Genomic DNA, 21,934 nt, shown 5'->3' with positions numbered 1-21,934 from the left:
TCCTGGAGGCCTGGGATCGAGTCCCACATTGGGCTCCCTGCATGGAGCCTGCTTCTCCCTCTGCCTGTGTCTCTGCCTCTCTCTCTCTCTCTGTGTGTGTGTGTGTGTGTGTGTCTCTCATGAATAAATAAATAAAATCTTTTTAAAAAAAAAAAAAGTTTGAATATTAACTTCGGGTGGTACAAGACTCTGAAAGAAATGGGGCCAAAAATTGGATGCATAACAGAGGCAATTAGGATAGAAGAAATCCTAGAACATTACAAATAGTGTCTTCATCTGCCTGAAAGGGAGAGTTGATCAATTATTTGAATAATAGCTAGGAGAGACTATAGCCAGGTCCATTAGTTATCACATCCATGGGACTTTAAGAGAGTGGAAGAGCTATCTTATGTAAGGATGTGTTTTGTTTTTTGTGGTTTTTTTTGGCAAAGATTTTATTTATTTTTTCATGAGAGACACAGAGAGGGACAGAGAGAGGCAGAGGGAGAACCTGGGCCTAAGGCAGGAGGTAAACTGCTAAGCCACCCAGGGATCCCCTTCTGTAAGGATGTTAATCTTTATAGAGATTGTAAGAACTCCATATAACACAGATAATTAATAATTAGTTAAGGCTTTGCCTCTTTGTTACAGAATAGTACTGTCCACTGAGAAGTATTTGCTGCAATGATGGATGTATTTTATGTCTTCATTGTCTAATTTGCTACCCGCTAGCAACATGGGGCTATTGAGCACTTGAAATGTGGTTATTGTGACTGAGGAATTTCTAGTTTTATTTAATTTTCACTCCTTTAAATTGAAATGGCCACATATGTCTGGTGGCTAGTGTGTCAAACAAGACAATTATAGAAGGATACAATACTTGGAATATGTTATATTTAAAATATGCTGAGCCTTAATTTCTTTTTTTTTATGGGCTTACAGTAGAACCTTGCAAACGAGCAGTACATCGACCAATGAGTTATCTGATTGTAAGAAAGTTATCTGTGCATGGGAGCATCAAAGGTTTTGTAGTTGTGTGAAATCTGATCTTCAAAGGATATTGAGACGATGACATTTAGAGGACGCTTACTCATTTGATTTAAAACATGGATTTAGGGATACCTGGGTGGCTTAGCAGTTGAGCGTCTCGTCTGTCTTTGACTCAGGGCGTGATCCCATGTCCTGGGATCGAGTCCTGCATCAGGCTCCTTGCGGGGAGCCTGCTTCTCCCTCTGCCTGTATCTCTGCCTCTCTCTGTGTATCTCTCGTGAATAAATAAATAAAATCTTCTTAAAAAAATAAAAAAAAACCCACATGGGTTTGTAAGTACTTTAGTAAAATCACAAATTATGAAGAAAATCCCTCACATCTTGTTTTCCTCTCCAAACAGTGAGATTGACTTTTTTTTTTTTTTAAGATTTTATTTATTTATTCATGAGAGACACAGAGTGAGAGAGGCAGAGACACAGGCCAAGGGAGAAGCAGGCTCCCCTCAAGGAGCCCAATGGCCCAATGTGAGACTCAGTCCCAGATCCCGGGATCACGCCCTGAGCCCAAGGCAGACGGTCAACTGCTGAGCCACCCAGGCGTCCCTGAGATTACTTTTTGAGTATGTGTTGGTAGTAGAAATTTCAAATGAGAAAGTATTATTTGATCAATGCTTTAACTACTTTTGCAGAAGGTGAAAAAATGAAGTTTCTGTCATCAGTTTGAGGGTTTGAATTTTATTTCAGGATGACTTACCTTAGTAAAGATAGAGCACCAAGGTTTAAAGGTAATGAGTTTTAAATTTAACAGTGGAAAAAAAAATAAGTTTAACAGTGAGTTTGATAAGCTCAAGGGACAACAGAAAAGGGAGAGGTTTCTCTTTTGTGGTTTTTTTTTTTTTTTTTTAGATTTTATTTATCATTTATTCATGAGAGACACAGAGAGAAAGAGAAAGAGGCAGAGACACAGGTAGAGGGAGAAGCAGGCTCCATGCAGGGAGCCCGACATGGGACACGATCCTGGGTCTCCAGGATCAGGCCCTGGGCTGAAGGCGGCACTAAACTGCTGAGCCACTGGGGCTGCCCTTTCTTTTGTGTTTTAATGGTGGGTTTCTTGGTATTCAGTAAATACTATTACTGTATCATAACACGAGTGTGATTCGGTCATATAAAGGTGATTTTACTTTTTCTTTTTAAAGATCATTCATTCATTCATTTATTCATTCATGAGATACACAGAGGCAGAGACAGGCAGAGGGAGAAGCAGGCTCCTCCCAGGAAGCCCGATGCCAGCCTTGATCCCCAGACCCAGGATCATGCTCTGAGCCTATGGCAGACACTCAACCGCTGAGCCACCCCAGCATCCCAGTTTTTTTACATTTTAGAAAATGATATTTACATTTGTCCTTAAAGGTTTAAAAAATGGTAGCCCTTGAGTTTACTTGTTTACTGGTAGCCTATGGTCATTTAGGGCTCATTTCATAGGTTTGTGGAAGTATTGATACACAGTCATAAACAAATCTGTTTCAGAAGGGTCAGAAGACCTTCAGCAATCATTGAATTAAATAAATCAGACTCTTGTACTTTGCATAATTGGAAAAAGATCTCTAGCTGACAAATGTTTGGCCACTTGGATGGAAAGATTTAGTCAGGGATTGATACCTTTGTACTTTGTAAATTATAGAATTATCTTGCAGAATATTGATTATAATTCACAAGAATGGAGAATGCTACTTAGAAAAATTCAAGTATAGTTTCTCAGATAACCACAAAAAAAAAGGATATTAATAATGAAATAAACTTTGAGAGTAAAAGTCTCAAATATGAATGATTTTTACAAGAGCTGTATTGCAGGTATATAGAAGCCACAACCACATGCACAGTGATTTCACAAAATTTGAATTAACTAACTCGTGGTTTGACACAACTAGTAGAATGTAAATTTCTTTCCTGTGAATTTCACCTAGCAGTTGAACCCTTCATTATCAACATGCATTGACCCTTGAATACATGGGTTTGAACTGTGTGAGTCCACTTTTACTGAGATTTTTTTTTTGGGGGCGGGTGATAAGTACTGTCCTGTAAATGTATTTTCCTTATGATTTTCTCTTCTCTAGCTTACTTTATTGTAAATAACAGGATATAGGACTCCTCAGTGGCTCAGTTGGTTAAGCATGGACTCTTGATCTCAGCTCAGTTATGATCTCAGGGTCATGAGTTCAAGTCCTATGTTGTGCCCCATACCGGGCATGGAGCATACTTTAAAAGGGGGAGGGGAAGTGGGGGGCAGCCTGGGTGGCTTAGTGGTTTAGTGCCACCTTCAGCCCAGGGCGTGATTCTGGAGATCCGGGCTCGAGTCCCACATTGGGCTTCCTGCATGGAGCCTGCTTCTCCCTCTGCCTGTGTCTCTTCCTCTCCCTCTCTCCCTGTGTCTCACATGAATAAGTTAAAATCTTAAAAAAAAAAAAAGACTATAAAATGCATATAACATACAAAATATATTAACTATTCATATTTCCAATAAGGCTTCCAGTCAACAGTTGGCTGTTAGTGGTTTTTTGTTTGTTTGTTTTTAAATATTTTAATTATGAAAGAGAAAGTGTGGGTGCATGCCCAAGCGCAGAGAAAGAGAAGGACAAGTAGAGTCTGTACTGAGGGCAGAGCCTGATGCCAGCTCTATCTTTCAACCCTGAGATCCATGACGTGAGCTGAAACCAAGAGTTGGGCATTTAACTGACTGAGCTATGCAAGTGTCCTAGAGGTATTTTATTTTCCCTTCTAAATCCAAGGGCAAGGTATAGTGGAGTTGTAAAAATGGAAAGCCACTTAGTCTGATTCACATAAATATTACTGTTTATTTTCAAAGTCCAAGAATGAAAACTTGCAATTGAATACTGAGCAAGCCACATGTTTAGGTAATATTTCTTATAACGTTTTTCTCTTAAAAAGTCTTAAATATGATGCAGGATCTAAATTTTCAATGACATATATATGCCATTAAAGTAAATGTTCTAAAATCTGGTAAGTTATGTCAATCCTGAGGGTTTTTTTGTTTATTTATTTCTGGGATGCCTGAGTGGCTCAGTGGTTAAAGCGTCTGCCTTCAGCCCAGGGCATGACCCCAGGGTCCTGGGATCAAGTCCTGCATTGGAGTCCTTGCAGGGAGCCTGCTTCTCTTTCTGCTTCTGTCTCTGCCTCTCTATCTCTGTGTGTGTCTCTCATGAATAAATAAAATCTTAAAAAAAAAAAAAAAGTTTATTTCTTTCAGTAACCTCTGCAGACCCAATGTGGGGCTTGAAGTCATGTTGGCGAGATCAAGAGTAGCATACTTCTCTGAGCCAGTCAGCCCCCCCACCCCCGAATTTACTTTAATTAAAAACAAAAACAAAAACAGGGTGCCTAAATGACTCAGATCGTTAAGCGTCTGCCTTGGCTCCAGTCATGATCTCAGAGTCCTGGGATCTAGCCCCATCGGGCTCCCTACTCGGTGGGAAGTGGGTTTCTCCTTGTTTCTCTGCCCCTTCCCTCGCTTGCTCTTTCTCAAATAAATAGCATATTTTGTTTTAAAAGATTTTATTTATTCATGAGAGAGGCAGAGACATAGGCAGAGGAAGGCTCTGAAGCAGGCTCCATGCAGGGCATCCAACGTGGGACTTGATCGCAGGACTCGAGGATCACGCCCTGGGCCCAAGGCAGGTGCTCAACCACTAAGCCACCCAGGCATCCCTCAAATAAATAAAATCTTTTTTTTTTTAATTTTTATTTATTTATAATAGTCACACACAGAGAGAGAGAGAGAGAGGCAGAGACACAGGCATAGGGAGAAGCAGGCTCCATGCACCGGGAGCCCGACGTGGGATTCGATCCCGGGTCTCCAGGATCGCGCCCTGGGCCAAATGTAGGCGCCAAACCGCTGCGCCACCCAGGTATCCCTAAAATCTATTTTTTTTTAATGAGCTTTATGTTTTTTCTATGCTACTGTAGTTCTCTTTTTACTCAGTGTTTCACTTTATACTATTTTCAGTTTTCTTTCAAAAATCTTTGAACAGGGATCCCTGGGTGGCGCAGCGGTTTGGCGCCTGCCTTTGGCCCAGGGCGCGATCCTGGAGACCCGGGATCGAATCCCACGTCGGGCTCCCGGTGCATGGAGCCTGCTTCTCCCTCTGCCTGTGTCTCTGCCTCTCTCTCTCTATCTGTGTGATTGTCATAAATAAATAAAAATAAATAAATAAAAAATATAAAAAAAAAAAAAAAAATCTTTGAACAATAATAATTACAATGCAAAATTGGGGGAGAAATGATAGAAAACATAAATGAAAAACTCTTATGACTAAATTCAGTCATTAACTGCTAATACATGTGAATGGAATTTTTTTTTTAGTAAATCCTACACTTAATGGGCTTGAATTCATGACCCTGAGATCAAGAGTTGCATGCTCTACAGACTAAAAAGCCTGTTAGGTACCCCTGTGGTTTGTTTGTTTTTTTTTGTTTTTTTTTTTTTTTTTAAGATTTTTATTTCAGAGAGTGAGTGAGAGCACAGGGAGGACAGAAGGCAGAGGGAAAGAAAATCTTGAGTAGAGTCAGCACTGAGTGGTGGGGCTCAATCCTTTGACCCAAGCTGAAGTCAAGATTTGGATGCTTAGCTGAGTGAGCCACCTCAGTGCCCTTGCCACTGTATTCTTTTTAGTCATCAAGACATCATTATGGTCTGAAAGCTTGTATATGCTTGCCTGTGTGTGAATGGTTTACATAGATATAGTACTATATTGTCCTAGAAAAACAATGCCATCTACAGATCAACTAATTGGTACATTCTTTAATTAGGAATATTTTATCTAAAGCATTAGACTATTGGTAGTTAATTTGGGGGGATTTATTTATTTATAAAAGGTTTTATATATTTATTCATGAGAGAGAGAGAGAGAGGCAGAGACACAGAAGGAGAAGCAGGGTCCACGCAGGGAACCCGATTCAGGACTTGATCCTGGGACCACAGAATCACGTCCAGAGCGGAAGACAGACGCTCAACTGCTGAGCTACCCAGGCATCCCAATTTAGGGGGATTTAAAAGTTATATTTCAACTTTCAACTGTGTAGGGAGGTCAAGCACCTTTAACTTCCACATTGTTCTGGGGTCACCTGTAATTTTTTTTATAGTTTCTAATTCATCACACTGACTAAATAGTAGAGTAATGTGTCTGGCATCCTATCTACTTAACGCGAGGCTGCTGTATGATGCCAGGATTCAGAACATCTAAAAATGTAATAAGAAAAAAGATAGACTTTCTGGGATATTGGCTCTGAGTTCTTCTGCTGTGGCAACTTCCAGGATTCTGAAGATTGGTACTAACAGAATGAAACAGCAGATCTGAGGTCAGAGCTCAGGTGGATGAAGGTTGTGGGTATGATATTTGATTCATGGATGCTACTTCTGTCAAATGTATAATCTGCCAATCTTAATTTAAAACACTAATAATTTTTTCTACGATCTTGTGTTTGATGAATATTTTGCTTCTGTTTTCCTAGAATAGTGGTTCTTAACTTTTTTGGGTCCATAATTCTCTTAAAAACTAATAAAAGCTTTAGACTATCTCATCTGCAATTTTGCATACCATTTTAAAAGGATAACAGGATCCACTGATGAGACCCTGTGTCCTAGATTTCAGTACCTTTTTCTTTACTCTCGTTGCAGTTAACATCATTTTCAACTTATGCTGGTATTAAGAGATTCTCCACTTTTTCTGTTTAAATTCATTTAGTTAGTCCTGGTTTCTTCTTTCTGCCCATCTGTGGTATCTGACTTACTGTAAAAACAAGAAAAGATTAATGTGGTAAGGACTTAGGAGATACAGAAATTTTTTGCCCACCTTAGACTTTTCCTTTTCTCCCTCTCTCTTTTAATTTTTAAAAATGAGTACTTAGGAAAAAATCAGTATTTTTGCAGGGAGTAATTTGTAATTTTCTTTTTTAAAGATTTTATTTATTTATTCATGAGAGAGAGAGAGAGGGGGGGGGAGGGGCAGAGACACAGGCAGAGGGAGAAGCAGGCCCATGCAGGGAGCCTGACGTGGGACTTGATCCCGGGACTCCAGGATCACGCCCTGGGCCGAAGGCAGGCGCCAAACTGCTGAACCACTCAGGGATCCCCCTGTAATTTTTTTTTTTTAAAGATTTTATTTATTCACGACAGAGGCAGAGAGAGAAGCAGGCTCCATGCAAGGGAGCCCAACTTCGGACTTGATCCTGGGACTCTGGGATTATGCTCTGTGTCAAAGGCAGACGATCAACCACTGAGCCACCCAGGCATCCCAGTAATTTGTAATTTACAAGAACTGAACTGTTTGTTGGTTTGTTTTGTCTTTAAGCAAAATTAGTTTGAACTTTTTATTTCATTTTTTTTTAGTTTGAACTTTTAAACAACTGATGATGAACCTCACACTTTTTTTTTTTTTAAAGATTTTATTTATTCATGAGAGACAGAGAGAGAGAGAGGCAGAGACATAGGCAGAGGGAGAAGCAGACTCTGTGCAGGGAACCCAATGTGGTACTCTGTCCCAGGACTCCAGGATCACGCCCTGAGCTACCCAGGCGTCCCAGACCTCACACTTATAAAGATTTTCTGGGATATTCTAGACTAGGTGCTTTGATTAGTTCATTACATTCTCTGTTCTATTCTTGTAAAACAAAATATTCTTTCTCTAAGGTTGTTAACTAGTAATTACAGAGCCGCATTTTTTCAGGTTATTTTCAGATAGAAGCAGGTGTTTTGGAAAAGGGAGTGTTCATGTGTAAATACTGCTTTATGGCAATCTTTTAAGATTTAGAATGCTTAGTTGGCGTATTAAAGATTCTGAGAAATACTGCAGTAAAAATATGTACTTAATTAGCTATTTCCTAAACTTTCAAAGTAAGCTCTATGCCCATAGGTCTTAAACTCAATGACCTTGAGGTCAGGAATTGCATGGTCTACCAGCAAAGCCAGCCAGGCGCCCCTCTCTCCTTAGCTTTAAACGTTGGACCTTTTTTTGTTTTGTTTTCCTACTTTATGTCTTGGGAAGCTAGTCATAATTCTAAGAGATCCAGTTTTGGAAACGGTAGTGCTACACACAGTTTTTAGTTGATTGCTTTTTTGCATTTGGTCGAATTGTATAAAAACATCAAGCAAAATCTTTCTCATGTTCTCTTAAGCTTTTTAATTCTGTTTAAGCATACATTAAGCATTAAATACCGAAATCTGTCATTCTGAATCCTTTCCCAATTTGGCTTAATGAAATTATAATTTAAAGTCACTGGTTAATTTTGTTTCATTGCCCCATATAGTAGTATATTAAAATTCAAAACTTTTTGAAATTTGGTCTGTTTCCAAGTTAAAAAATTTTTTTTTCTTTTTAAGATCTTATTTATTCATGAGAGATCCTGAGAGAGAGGCAGAGACACAGAGGGAGAAGTAGGCTCCATGCAGGAAGCCTGATGCGGGACTCAATCCCTGGACCTAGGATCACGCCCTAATCCAAAGGCAGATGCTCAACCGCTGAGCCACCCAGGAGTCCCCCCCAATTTTTTTTTTTATTAAGATTTTGTTTATTTGAGAGGGGGAGAAAGAGAGAGAGAGAGGAAAAGTGCTCCAAGGGAGTGAGAAGCAGACTCCCCACTGAGCAGAAAGCCTGATGTGGGGCTCTATCCTAGGACCCTGAGATCCTTACCTGAGCCGAAGTCAGACACTTAACCAAGTGAGCCACCCAGGCTACCCCTCAAGTTTAAAAAATTTTTATTCATATTTATATTTTTTCTTTTTTTTTTAAAGATTTTATTTATTTATTCGCAAGAGACACAGGCAGAGGGAGAAAGAAGCAGGCAGGAAGCCCAATGTGGGACTCGATCTCGGGTCTCCAGGATCACGCCCTGGGCAGAAGGCAGACGCTCAACTGCTAAGCCACCCAGGCGTCCCTATATATATTTTTCAAGATTTTATTTATCTATTCATGAGAGACACAGGCAGAAACACATGGAGAGGGAGAAGCAGGCTCCATGAAGGGAGCCTGACATGGGACTTGATCCCGGGTCTCCAGGATCAGGCCCTGGGCCAGAGGCGGCACTAACCCGCTGAGCCACCTGGGCTGCCCTGAAATTTTTTTTTTGTAAGATTATTTGTTTATTTATTCACGAGAGACACACACAGAGAGAGAGGCAGAAACACAGGCAGAGGGAGAAGCAGGCTCCTCCTAGGGAGTTCAGTGCGGAACTCGATCCCTGTACCCAGGATCATGCCCTAAGCTGAAGGCAGATGCTCAACTGCTGAGCCACCCAGGCGTGGCTCAGCCACCGAGGCATCCCAGTTTTGAAATTTTTTTTTTAATTTTTATTTTATGATAGTCACACACACGGAGAGAGAGAGAGAGAGAGAGAGAGAGAGAGAGAGAGAGAGAGAGAGGCAGAAACACAGGCAGAGGGAGAAGCAGGCTCCATGCACCGGGAGCCCGATGTGGGATTCGATCCCGGGTCTCCAGGATCGCGCCCTGGGCCAAAGGCAGGCGCTAAACTGCTGCGCCACCCAGGGATCCCAGTTTTGAAATTTTTAATGGAGAGTAGAAGTATATGAAAATATTGTCCAGTGGAAGATTTTAGGGTAGATCACTTTCAGCAACACTGTCTTCAATATAGGATTCTCATCTACTTGAAGATAAGACAGTAAATTCTAGATTATTAAAATAAGACCATTTATTTTCTGCTTTTTCCTAAAAATACTTTTTTTTTTTAAGATTTTATTTATTTATTCATTCATGAGAGAGAGAGGCAGAGACACAGGCAAAGGGAGAAGCAGGCAGGCTCCATGCAGGGAGCCTGATGTGGGGCTTGATCCCGGGACTCCAGAATTGTGCCCTGGGCCGAAGGTGGGCGCTAAACCGCTGAACCACCCAGGCATCCCCCTAAAAATACTTCTTGAGAGCAATTTAGGCTCTTGGTCTAGGTAAGGTTGGTTATGGTCATTATGTAGTTTAATTTTATAAAATAGTGTTTTTCTGTATCTGTTAGGACATTTAGTATAAAGCCACTGGGATCGGGATACCTGGGTGGCTTAACGGTTGAGCATCTGCGTTTGGCTCAGACCTGGGATCGAATCCTGAATCAGGCTCCCTGCATGGAGCCTGCTTCTTCCTCTGCCTATGTCTCTGCCTCTCCCTCTCTCTGTGTCTCTCATGAATAAATAAATAAAATCTTTAAAAAATAAAATAAAGCCACTGGGATCTAGGGAGGTACATGAATCAGTTAAATTTAACAAGCATTACTGGAATTTTGTTTTAGGTTTTTACTAAACAATGGCAGAACATAATTTATAGCTAAGCACTTACGGAAAATTCCTAGACTAGATCCAAATAATGCTTTTTTTCTCTTTAATCTCATTTTAGCTGCATTGGGTGTCCAACAGCCATCACTCCTTGGAGCATCTCCTACCATTTATACACAGCAAACCGCATTAGCAGCAGCAGGCCTGACCACACAAACTCCAGCAAACTATCAGTTAACTCAGACTGCAGCCTTGCAGCAACAGGCTGCAGCTGCTGCAGCTGCATTGCAACAGGTGAGTCTTTATTGAGTTTCAAGATGTGTATATTAAACTGTCCTATCTGAGTAGCCAGATAATAATTTTTAAGAATTAATAATTTTAGGGTTTCTTTTTAAGATTTCTTTATTAGAGGGAGGGAGAGTGCACATGTTTTCGCATGAGCAGAATGAGAGGCAGAGGGAGGGAGAATCAACCTGAAGTATACTGCGTGCTGAGCACAGAGCCTGAGGTGGGGCTGGATCCCAGGACCCCGAGATCATGACCTTAGCTGAAACCAAGAGTCAGACGCTTAACTGACTATACCATCCAGGTGCCCCAATAATTGTGTATTTTTATTATGCTTATTGTTTTTATAGGTAATAGGAACTATATATGCCTAAGACATATAGAACAGTGCAATTGCATGGTCAAAATTCTTAAATTTTTAAAACAGGCAGTTCTTACACCTTAAATTATTTGAACAAAATTCAGTTCTTCATGAATCCCAGAGTGTAAGAAATCACTATTTTGCTTATTTTTGGTGAAGATTAGTTCCAGAAAAGTTCTTTGTTAAATGTGACTTTTATGTTTTTGTATGTATATATATCACTTCTTGAAAATGAATAAAACTGACATCCATACTTTTCTTTGAAAAATCTTTTTTTTCCAGCAATATTCACAACCTCAGCAGGCCTTGTATAGTGTGCAACAACAGGTTAGTTTATATATTCTATATTTAAAAAGTGATTTAAAGAAAATAATTTGTCCCAGATTCAATATATATAGATTTCATCTCCTGTCAGGTATAGTAATGTATGATTTGAATTATTTGGAGGTGGGCTAAATGAGGTAGGCAAAAAGGAAGGTCTCCAAGTAAAAGGAAGATAGAAGAGAGGTCCTAAAACCCCAAATCATCAAGTAGCAGTCAGTCTTTGTCACATGTTTGTTTGTTTCTGTTTTTAAAGATTCATTCATTTATTTGAGAGAGAGTAAGAGATGTGCACTTGCTCAAGCATAAGCAGAGAGGAGGAACAGAGAGAAGGAGAAGCAGACTTCCCTCCTGATTCCCCGCTGAGCAGGGAGCCACATGTGAGGCTCGATTCTAGGCCCCCGGTATCACAACCAGAGCGAAAAGCAGACTCTTTTTTTTTTTTTTTTAATATTTTGTTTATTTATTCATGAGAGACACAGACTGAGAGAGAGAGAGAGAGAGGCAGAGACACAGGCAGAGGGAGAAGCAGGCTCCATGCATGAAGCCTGATGTGGGACTTGATCCCGGGACTCCAGGATCACACCCTGGTGCAAAGGCAGGCGCCAAACCGCTGAGCCACCCAGGATCCCCCAAAAGCAGACTCTTAACTTACTGAGCTGCCTAGGTGCCCCGTTACATGTTTCTAAGAAAGCATGCAGAGGATAACCTAGAAAGAATTACTGTATTACTGAATACAGTGAATGGCCCAGTTCTGTCTGGAACATATAGCTCTACTATGCTGTACTAGATCACCTGTGGAAATTATAAGATCCTTTTTCCCATTTGAAGCTTTAACTCTAGTTAGGTCATTGGCTTTGAGCCTTTATTTTATTTTATTTTTTAGAAAGACAGTGTGTATGGGTGGGGAGAGGGAGGGAGAGAGAGAGACTTTTTTTTTTAATTTTTTTTTTTAAATTTATTTATGATAGTCACAGAGAGAGAGAAAGAGAGGCAGAGACACAGAGGGAGAAGCAGGCTCCATGCACCGGGAGCCTGAAGTGGGATTCGATCCCAGGTCTCCAGGATCGCGCCCTGGGCCAAAGGCAGGCGCCAAACCGCTGCGCCACCCAGGGATCCCAAGAGAGAGAGAGACTCTTAAGCAGGCTTCACATCTGGCTTGGAGCCTGAGGCCCCGAGGCTGGGCTCATTCTCAGGACCCTGAGATCATAACCTGAGCCAAAATCAAGAATCAACTCTTGACTGAGTCACCTCAAGCACCCTATTTTTATTTTTTTAATCTTTAAGTTTTTTAAATGTAAGTTCTCCGTCCAGTGTGGGGCTTAAACTCCCAACACTGAGATCAAGAGTCACAGGCTTTACTGACTGACCCAGCTTTGCGCAGTGGCAGTATCGTAGCCAATGAGGTTTATCCAAGGTGCGATTATTGCTAATTGAAAACTTTTCTGCTGACTGACCCAGCCAGGTGCTCTGTGAATCTTTATTTTTTACTGTGTGTGTGTGTGTGTGTGTGTTTTAAGATTTTATGGGGATTCAGAGAAAGAGGATTATGCAGATTCCCTGCTGAGTGGGGAGTCTGACTCAGGGCTGGATCCTAGGAGCCCAAGATCTCATGTGATCCAAAGGCCAATGCTCAACCAACTGAGCCACCTAGGCATCCATTTTGTTTTTCTTAAGATTCTACTTATGAGTGGAATCATATGGCATTTGTCTTTCTCAGTCTTATTTCACTTAGCATAATACCTTCTAGGTCCATCTCTGTGGTCTCAAATAGCACAATCTGATCCTTTTTATAGCTGTGTAATAGTGTAATCTCCCAGAGTGTGTGTGTATGCACTAGGTTTTCCTTATCTACTTGTCTACTGATGGACAGTTAGGTTGCTTCCATATTTTGGCTATTGTAAATAATGCTGCAGTAAACATAGGGGTCCATATATTCCAATGGTGGTATTAATTGGGTTATATGGTATTTCTATTTTTGATTCTATGAGGAACCTCCATACTGTTTTCCACAGTGCTGTACCAATTTACATTCCACCAAAAGTACATTAAGTTTCCTTTTTCTCCACATTCTTACCAACACTTGTTACTTGTGTTTTTGATTTTAGCTATTCTGACAGGTGTGAGGTGGTGCTTCATTGTGGTTTTGATTTGCATTTCGTTGGTGATGCATGATGTTGAGCATCTTTTCATGTTTCTCTTTTCCCATCTGTATGTCTTTTTAGGAACAGTGTCTATTCAGTTCCTCTGGCCTTTTTTTTTTTTTTTTTAAGATTTTTATTTAGTCATGAGAGATACACAGAGGCTTTTGATGTAAGATTTTATATATTTTCTTTATAATTTGGGTTTTAACCTCTTATTGACTATCATTTATAGAGCCAATGATTTTTTTTACTTTTATTTTTATTATTTTTGTATTTATTTGAGAGAGAGTACATAAGTGAGTGAAGAGGCAGAGGGAGAGAGAGAAGCACGGAGCCTGATGTGGAGCTCGATCCCAGAATCCTGGGATCATGACCTGAGCCAAAGACAGACGCTCAACCACTGAGCCACCCAGGTCCCCGCCCCCTGGCCCATTTTTAAGTTTTTAATTTTAATTTTTTTAAAAATATTTATTCATGAGAGACAGAGAAGCAGAGACACAGGCAGAGGTAGAAGCAGGCTCCCTGCAGGGAGCCCCATGCGGAACTCGATCCCAGTTCTCCAGGATAACACCCTGGGCCAAAGGTGGCACTAAACTGCTGAGCCACCCAGGGTGCCCCTGGCCCATTTTTTAATTGGTTTGTTTTTTGATATAAGATTTTGTGTGTTCTTTATATATTTTGGTGCTAATCACATAATTGGATATATCATTTATAGAGCCAATGATTTTTTTTTTTTAAGATTTTATTTACTGGGATGCCTGGATGGCTCAGCAGTTGGGCGTCTGCCTTCAGCTCAGGGCGTGATCCCAAAGTTCTGGGATCAAGACCCACATTGAGCTCCCTGCAAGGAGCTCACTTCTCCCTCTGCCTATGTCTCTGCCTCTGTCTGTGTGCCTCTCATGAATAAATAAATAAAATCTGTAAGAAAAAAAAAAAGATTTTACTTACTTATTTGAGAGAGCATGAGTGAGAGTGAGTAAGAGTGTATAACTGAGTGAATAGGCCGGGAGAGGGTGAAGCAGACTCCCAACTGAGCAGGAAGCCTGATGCGCAGCTCTATCCCAGAACCTGGGATCATGACCTGAGCAGAAGGCAAACACTTCAAACGACTGAGCTACCCAGGAGCCCCTCCCCAATGATATTTTTGATGCAAATAGCATACTGATGATAATCATTTGCAGCATGGTGACTAAAATGTCAGTACTGGAAATTTTCCCATCTAGGGACTTGGTTGATTTTGTGTGTGTGTGTGTGTGTCTGAGTGTGTGTTATCCCTATGAAAGAAGATAAAACATCAATTTTTTTATTGGATGAGTTTGGTTTTTTGGGTTTTTTAAAAATATTTTATATTTAATAATCTCTGTGCCCAAACTCACAGCACAGAGAATAGTAGTCACATGCTCTACTGACTTGAGCCAGCCAGGTGCCCCATTGAACAAGTTAGTTATATATCAGGTCTGCAATCAGAAATACTTCTAGGAAATGGCTATAATTATTTCTGTTACCTTTTTTTTTATCATTTCTTTTAAAAGTTTATTTATTCATGAGAGACACAGAGAGGCAGAAACATAGGTAGAAGGAGAAGTAGACTCCCAATGGGGAGCCTGATGTGGGACTCAATCCTAGGATCACGACCTGTACCAAAGGCAGATGCTCAACCACTGGGCCATCCAGGCACCCCACTTCTGTTACTTTCACCATAGATGTATATATTTTTTTGTTTAAGATTTTTTTGTTGTTGTTAGAAAGGATCAGCGGGGGGTGTGGGCTAGAGGGAGAAGGAGAGGAAGACTCCCCATTGAGCAGGGAAGACTCGGGCCTGGGTTGCAGGACCCCGGGATCATGACATGACCCAAAGGCAGATGCTTAACTGCCTGAGGCATCCAGGCATCCTCCACCATATTTCTTAATTAGAAATGAAGTACCCATTTAATAGGAATTTTTTTTAATGAGAGCATCTATGAAACAATTTTGATTGACCTTTTTCTTTTTCTTCCCTGTTTTTGTTTGTTTATTCTATTTTCAGTTACAGCAACCTCAGCAGACTCTTTTAACACAGGTTAGTTTGGCATTACATTATTCCTTTTGGATATCTGAATGAAGAATAGACCAAAAAATTTTATTCCTGTTAAGTAATTCTTTCAGGGTTTGAAGATGAATATTGGTTTGGTTCACATATTAGTTTAACAATACATGGAATTAAAGATGGAATGCATGTTGTTGTTTTGTATTTAATGTTTTTGATTGCAGATCCAGTTGTGATCTAGTTTGAATACATATGAGGTCTTATTTTAAACTTAATTCTGATTTTGGCATTTATACTTTCATTATTGGTGATATTTTTAGGAAAGTTTTTTTTAGGTGTTATATCTTTTAAACTTGACCTTAGTTGGTGAAGCTGTTGTATTACATTATTAGCTTAGTTTTTCCAGCATTAGCAGCATTAAAATGTTTTTGAACTTTTTTAAAAATATATTTATTTGAAAGAGAGCATGTGGGGGGGAAGAGTAGAGAGAGAGAGGGACAAACAGATTCTTCGCTAAGTGTAGAGCCTGACATGGGGCTCGATCCTTGACCCTGAAACCATGACCTGAGACAAAATCAAGTCAGAGGCTTAACCGATTAAGCCACCCAGGTGCCCCTGTGTAGTGCTCCTTTAGGTTGTGGACCACTTAGAATCTCTGTTGCAAGTTTTATTATTTGTAACAATTATTTTAAAGTATAAAACAGGTCACTTAGATGACTTCAGTCAGGTATGAGTCTTACTATCCACTTACATCATGATCTCAGGGTCCTGGGATTGAGCCCCGTGTCATACTCCCTGCTCAGAAAGGAGTCTGCTTATCCCTCTTCCCCTGCCAGTCTCCTGCTCGTGCTCTCTCAAATAAATTAATATAATCTTTAAAAATAAATAAATAGAGTTTGAAAAACCATCCCTAATTTCACACTATACAAAAATCACAAAATTGTAAGCTATGGGCTGGATTTGACCAAAGAGCCATGGTTTACTGACTTAAATTGAAATATTATGAAAATGATAAAAAAGGAAGCAGAACCTGTAATAATAACTGGTGATTGTCCCATGGGTAGAGAATTTAGGTAGCTGAGGAACACAAGTTTTGTAGTCTATAGCCTTTCATACAATTTTAGTCTTTAATGTGTTATTTTTGTAAAATTTCACTTGGGAGGTCAACTTCACTTTGGTTTTGTTAAGGAATCAAAATCAGCTGACACTGATCTTGTAATTTTAATCTCCCAATGGGAGAATTTCCAAACTAAGTAAAAAAACTATAAAAATTAATCTTTTCAAAAAAATAAATTAGTCTTTTCTTAGAATAACATTTCCTAGTGTGTGCTCATAAATCATTATTGTCAGGATGTTAAAGAAATTTTATGAGTAAATAATTGTGTGGTCATAGTTTGAGAAATGTTGAGTCCTTTCACTATATATAGGATTTGGCTTTTTTTTTTTTAATTGTAGAAATTAAGAGACTTGATTTATTGGGCAAGCATAAAACATCATGTTTTGTCTTGAAGAGTCAGATGATTATTTTTTTAATGGTTTTATTTCTATCTACGTATAGCAGTTTTCATCAGTAATATGCTGTGTTTGTGCCAGAAAAGAAATGAAAGTAACATTTTTCTCATTTGTTTAGTTTTATAGAAAGTAATTGATACATAACACTATATTAATATAAGATGTACAACATAATTTGATTTATATATATATGATGTAAAATGAATTACCATAATAAGTTTAGTTAACATGAGTCATCTTGCATAGTTACAGATTTTTTTCCTGATGAGAACTTTTAAGAGCTACTTTGTCAGTGCTTTCAAATATACAACACAGAGATGCCTGGGTGATTCAGTGTGGTTGAGTGCCTGCCTCCGGCCTAGGGCATGATCCTGGAGTCCTGGGTTTGAGTCCCATATTGGGCTCCCTGCATGGAGCCTGCTTCTCTCTCTGCCTATGACTCTGCCTCTCTCTGTGTGTCTCTCATGAATACATAAAATCTAAAAAAAAAAAAAAATACACAATCCAGTATTATTATAGTCATCATGCTGTATATAACATCCATAGAACTTACTTATCTAGAAATTTGTGCTTTTTGACCAACTTCACCCATTTCTTCTCCCTCCATGCCTCTGGCAGTCACCAAATCTGTTTTCTGTTTCTGTGAATTTTTTGTCTTTTAGATTTCACATGTAAGTGAGATCATACATATTTGTCTTTCTCTGACTTCACATATACAGAACTTTCCTGAGTATTATGCCACTATTGTTTTGAATTTCTAAGAGGGGACTAGGGATCCCTGGGTGGCGCAGCGGTTTGGCGCCTGCCTTTGGCCCAGGGCGCGATCCTGGAGACCCGGGATCGAATCCCACGTTGGGCTCCCGGTGTATGGAGCCTGCTTCTCCCTCTGCCTATGTCTCTGCCTCTCTCTCTCTCACTGTGTGCCTATCATAAATAAATAAAACAAAAAAAAAAATTTAAGAGGGGACTAAAATTCACATGCTTTTCCTTTTTTCTAAGTAATCTCTACTCCCATCTTGGGCTCAAACCCACAACCCCAAGACCAAGAGTGAGCCAGCCAGGCACCTCTAATATATGCAGTATTTTGGGGGGGCAGCACAGGAGGAAGGAGAGAGAATAGTTTTTTGTTTTTGTTCTTGTTTTTAATATTTTATTTATTCATGAGAGAGAGAGAGAGGCAGAGACACAGGCAGAGGGAGAAGCAGGCTCTATTTAGGGAGCCCGACGTGGGACTCGATCCTGGGTCCCCAGGATGACACCCCAGGCTGCAGGTGGTGCTAAACCACTGTGCCACCGGGCTGCCCAAGGAGAGAGAATCGTAAGCAGACTCCATGTGCAGCACATGAGTCTGATGAGGGTCTCGATCTCACAACCCTGAGAAATGAAGTTCGGATGCTTAACTGCCTGAGCCACCCAGGCCACCCAATATGCACTTTTTATTTTATTTTATTTTTAATTTTTTTTAAGATTTTATTTATTCATTCAGTCATGAGAGACACAGAGAGAGGGGCAGGGACATTAGCAGAGAAAGAAGCAGGCTCCCTGCAGGCACCCTGATACGAGAATCAGTCCCAGGATTTTGGGATCATGACCTGAGTCAAAGGCAAATGTTCAACCACTGAACCACCCAGGTGCCCCTGCATTATTTATTTTAGAGAGAGGATGTGTATTTGTGCTTAAGTGCGGAAGGGCAAAGGGAGAGGGAATAAAGAATCCCAAGTAAACTCCTTGTTGAGCACAGAGCCAAATGTGGGGCTTGATCTCATGACCCTGAGATCATGACCTTAGCCGAAGAGTTGGACACTCAACCAATGAAGGCACTCAGATGCTCCCTGCAGTATTTTTAAAACTCATTTCACTGTGGTATATATTCTTTTCCTAGAATAATATGTGAAAACATTTGAAGGAACTTAACGTTGAGGTAGATTTAAAGGAAAGAAAAGCTTTTTTGAGACTTGATTTTCATCTTCAAGGTGTACGTGTGTGTTTCCTAACTTCAAATAAGTTATTTTTAGTATTTTGGGGATCCCTGGGTGGTGCAGCGGTTTAGTGCCTGCCTTTGGCCCAGGGCACGATCCTGGAGACCCCAGGATTGAGTCCCATGTCGGGCTCCCGGTACATGGAACCTGCTTCTCCCTCTGCCTGTGTCTCTGCCTCTCTCTCTCTCTCTCTCTCTCTCTGACTATCATGAATAAATAAAATCTTGAAAAAAAAAGTTACTTTTAGCATTTTGAGTTAGAGCAGTCATTTTTAATTTCTAGAGTCTGTCATATCACTAGCTTAAGTTGATCTTGATTTTGTTTTGTAGCCAGCGGTTGCACTGCCTACAAGCCTTAGCCTGTCTACTCCTCAGCCTGCAGCACAGATAACTGTATCATATCCCACACCAAGATCCAGTCAGCAACAAACCCAACCTCAGAAACAACGTGTTTTTACAGGCGTAGTTACAAAACTACATGATACATTTGGATTTGTGGATGAAGATGTGTTCTTTCAGCTTAGGTAACTTAATTAGGTGTTGGCAAATGCTGCCTGTATTTAGCATGAAATATATTGATGAGGCCTAATTGTGGCATAGGATTGTGTTTTTGGTATAATTTTTTGTTTTAATCATCTAGTATTAATTTTTATCTAGCCTTTTTTGATGGAGATTATGAGTGAAGATATCTTCTGGTTACTGAATAAAGTAATTATGGTGAATTCTTTATACATGTTTCATAGGAGTGAGTTAATTTTTCCAACTCTTTATGGGCAACAGATTAGAGATTGAAATAGTTCTGTGCCTTTTAAAATTTAATCTTCTGTTTGACATATCTAACGACACTATATACTAAAAAAGCACTTTTATTTGAAAAAATAATGAGTAGGATTGAATGATTAATGACTAACATTCAGAATAGTATTTTGTTACTGTAATGGTGGTTGCATAAAAAGATTTTCCTTGGATGTTTCAACTATATTCCTAATGAACTGCCTTAGAAGTACTTCATTTTGGGAAATTTAATTATTATGAATTTTTTCTAAAAATGGGTCTCCTGTTTTCCATCTTCATTTCTCCTATCACTCCACAGCCCAAAGGAAATCAATCTTACACTTGGATTATTAAAGTTAGAAAGTACTGAAGAAGGACGGACACAATATTGGTAGAATATGGGGTGCAAAGTTATTTCTTCTACTTCAAACCCTGTTCTTTTTAGAGAGGGTGAAACGTGAGTTTTAAAGAAGTCTAGGAGGTATATCTACTTTTTAAAGGGGCTTTTTAGATTTCCTTTTCAGATAGTTTACATTAGATAAAATACAAATATAAGTGGGTTTGTTTTTTTTTTTAGTAATCTCTTAATTATATGTATATTTAACTTAACTTTTTTTCCAGTGCTGTCAAAGGGAAAACCCCTCAAGTGGGTGACAGAGTATTGGTTGAAGCTACATATAATCCCAATATGCCTTTTAAATGGAATGCACAAAGAATTCAAACGCTACCAAATCAGGTATCTAAAATACTGAGTTAGGTGTTTTAGAAATGTGGTGATTCAGTCTTCTAATTTTCAAAGTGTTTTCTTCCTATTTAAATTTTTTTTGTTTGGTTGGTTTTTGTTTTTGTTAAGAATCAATCCCAAACTCAACCCTTACTGAAGACTCCTCCTGCTGTACTTCAGCCAATTGCTCCACAGACAACATTTGGTGTTCAAGCTCAGCCCCAGCCCCAGTCCCTGCTGCAGGCCCAGATCTCAGCAGCTTCTATTACACCATTATTGCAGACTCAGCCGCAGCCTTTATTACAGCAGCCACAGCAAAAAGGTATTACTTACAATGTGTCTTTTCTGTTCCAGATTAACACATAACTTTTACAGCTGTGTAGTTATTAAAAATAAGGAGAATATGCTTTTAATTATAAAGGGCAGGGATTTCCAGAATAGTTGAAAGGAAGTTTAACTATCTTGTGTATACCACTTTTACTTCTGTAGCTATTTGGAAGTATTTTTATATTATTGCTCTTATATAAAGACATGCTCTTTGTGAACTTAAAAATCAAAACTGTTAATCCCAAGTCCTTTTAGGTATCTTACCTGTAATGGAAGAAAATGTCATATAAATATAACATTTTATTCATTTATTTTTAATTTGAGGGTGGGGGGAATGGCAGAGAGGGGGAGAGAGTATCTTCAACAGACATCCCACTGAGCAGTGAGCCCAATTTGGGTGGGGCTCGATTTCAGGATCCTGAGATCATGACCTGAGCAAAAGTCTATAGAGTTGCTCACATAACCTACTGGGCCACCTCAGGTATTTCACATATATATTGTCTGGTAATAGAACTTTAAATTATTTGAGGAATTATAGTGCACGACATAAATGAACTGTATTTTACGTTTTCCTTTGCAAATTATTTGAAACTATGGACACTTTTATTGAAATAACATTAACAAGATAGCCTTGGCTTAACAGAAGCATTCTTAATTAGTTGTTTCTAGTTTTTGTTTTAAGATTTATCTATCTTAGCACAGGAATAGGGAGAAGGGTAGAGGGAAAGGGAGAGGAGAGGAAGAACCTCAAGCAGACTCCACTGAATGTGTAGCCCTATGGAGGGGGTCATGACTATGAGATCTTGACCTGAGCTGAAATCAAGCGTCAGATGTTTAACTGGCTGAGCCACCCAGGCACCCCTAATTAGTACTTTTAAAAGTGTTAATTTGCATTTTCTCTTATATTAAAATAATTGCATACTTATAACAAAATGATTAAAAAGATTACAGTGTAATGAGTTACTAAACACCTATCTAATCAATACTTGGGTAAAAAAATACAGTTTTGCTAGTTTACTTTTATGATAGTTTTATTCTCTAAATATGCATCCTCATAATACAGTTTAGATTTGTCTATCTTTGAATTTTACATAGTGTGATTCCATTTATATAAACTGTTGTGTAGGACTTAATTTTTTCAGCATTATGTTCTAAAAGTTTTTCATACTATTTTTTCTCTCTGGCTCATTCATTTTCATTATTAGATAATATTATATGTATGAATATT

The 21,934-nt window shown here is 39.3% G+C and overlaps 1 protein-coding gene and 1 pseudogene across 6 annotated transcripts in view; both read left to right on the top strand.

Annotated features, from left to right (window-relative positions):
• Positions 1-21,934, top strand: part of CCAR1 (cell division cycle and apoptosis regulator 1) — a 60,525-nt gene that overhangs the window by 7,721 nt on the left and 30,870 nt on the right. For 5 of the 6 annotated variants that reach the window (XM_055325131.1, XM_055325132.1, XM_055325130.1 and 2 more), the window contains exons 3-8: positions 10,376-10,548; positions 11,183-11,227; positions 15,392-15,424; positions 19,212-19,405; positions 20,277-20,391; positions 20,509-20,701. In XM_055325131.1, coding sequence (XP_055181106.1) covers positions 10,376-10,548; positions 11,183-11,227; positions 15,392-15,424; positions 19,212-19,405; positions 20,277-20,391; positions 20,509-20,701 — 753 coding nt within the window. The remainder of the gene's footprint in view (positions 1-10,375; positions 10,549-11,182; positions 11,228-15,391; positions 15,425-19,211; positions 19,406-20,276; positions 20,392-20,508; positions 20,702-21,934) is intronic. The other variant, XM_055325135.1, reaches the window with a different exon arrangement.
• On the top strand, positions 12,594-12,719 carry LOC129510043 (U4 spliceosomal RNA; annotated as a pseudogene).

Source organism: Nyctereutes procyonoides, unplaced genomic scaffold (genome assembly GCF_905146905.1).
Source record: "Nyctereutes procyonoides isolate TBG_1078 unplaced genomic scaffold, NYPRO_anot_genome, whole genome shotgun sequence".
Taxonomy (NCBI): Eukaryota; Metazoa; Chordata; class Mammalia; order Carnivora; family Canidae; genus Nyctereutes; species Nyctereutes procyonoides.
This window is presented reverse-complemented; position numbering and strand designations above follow the sequence as displayed.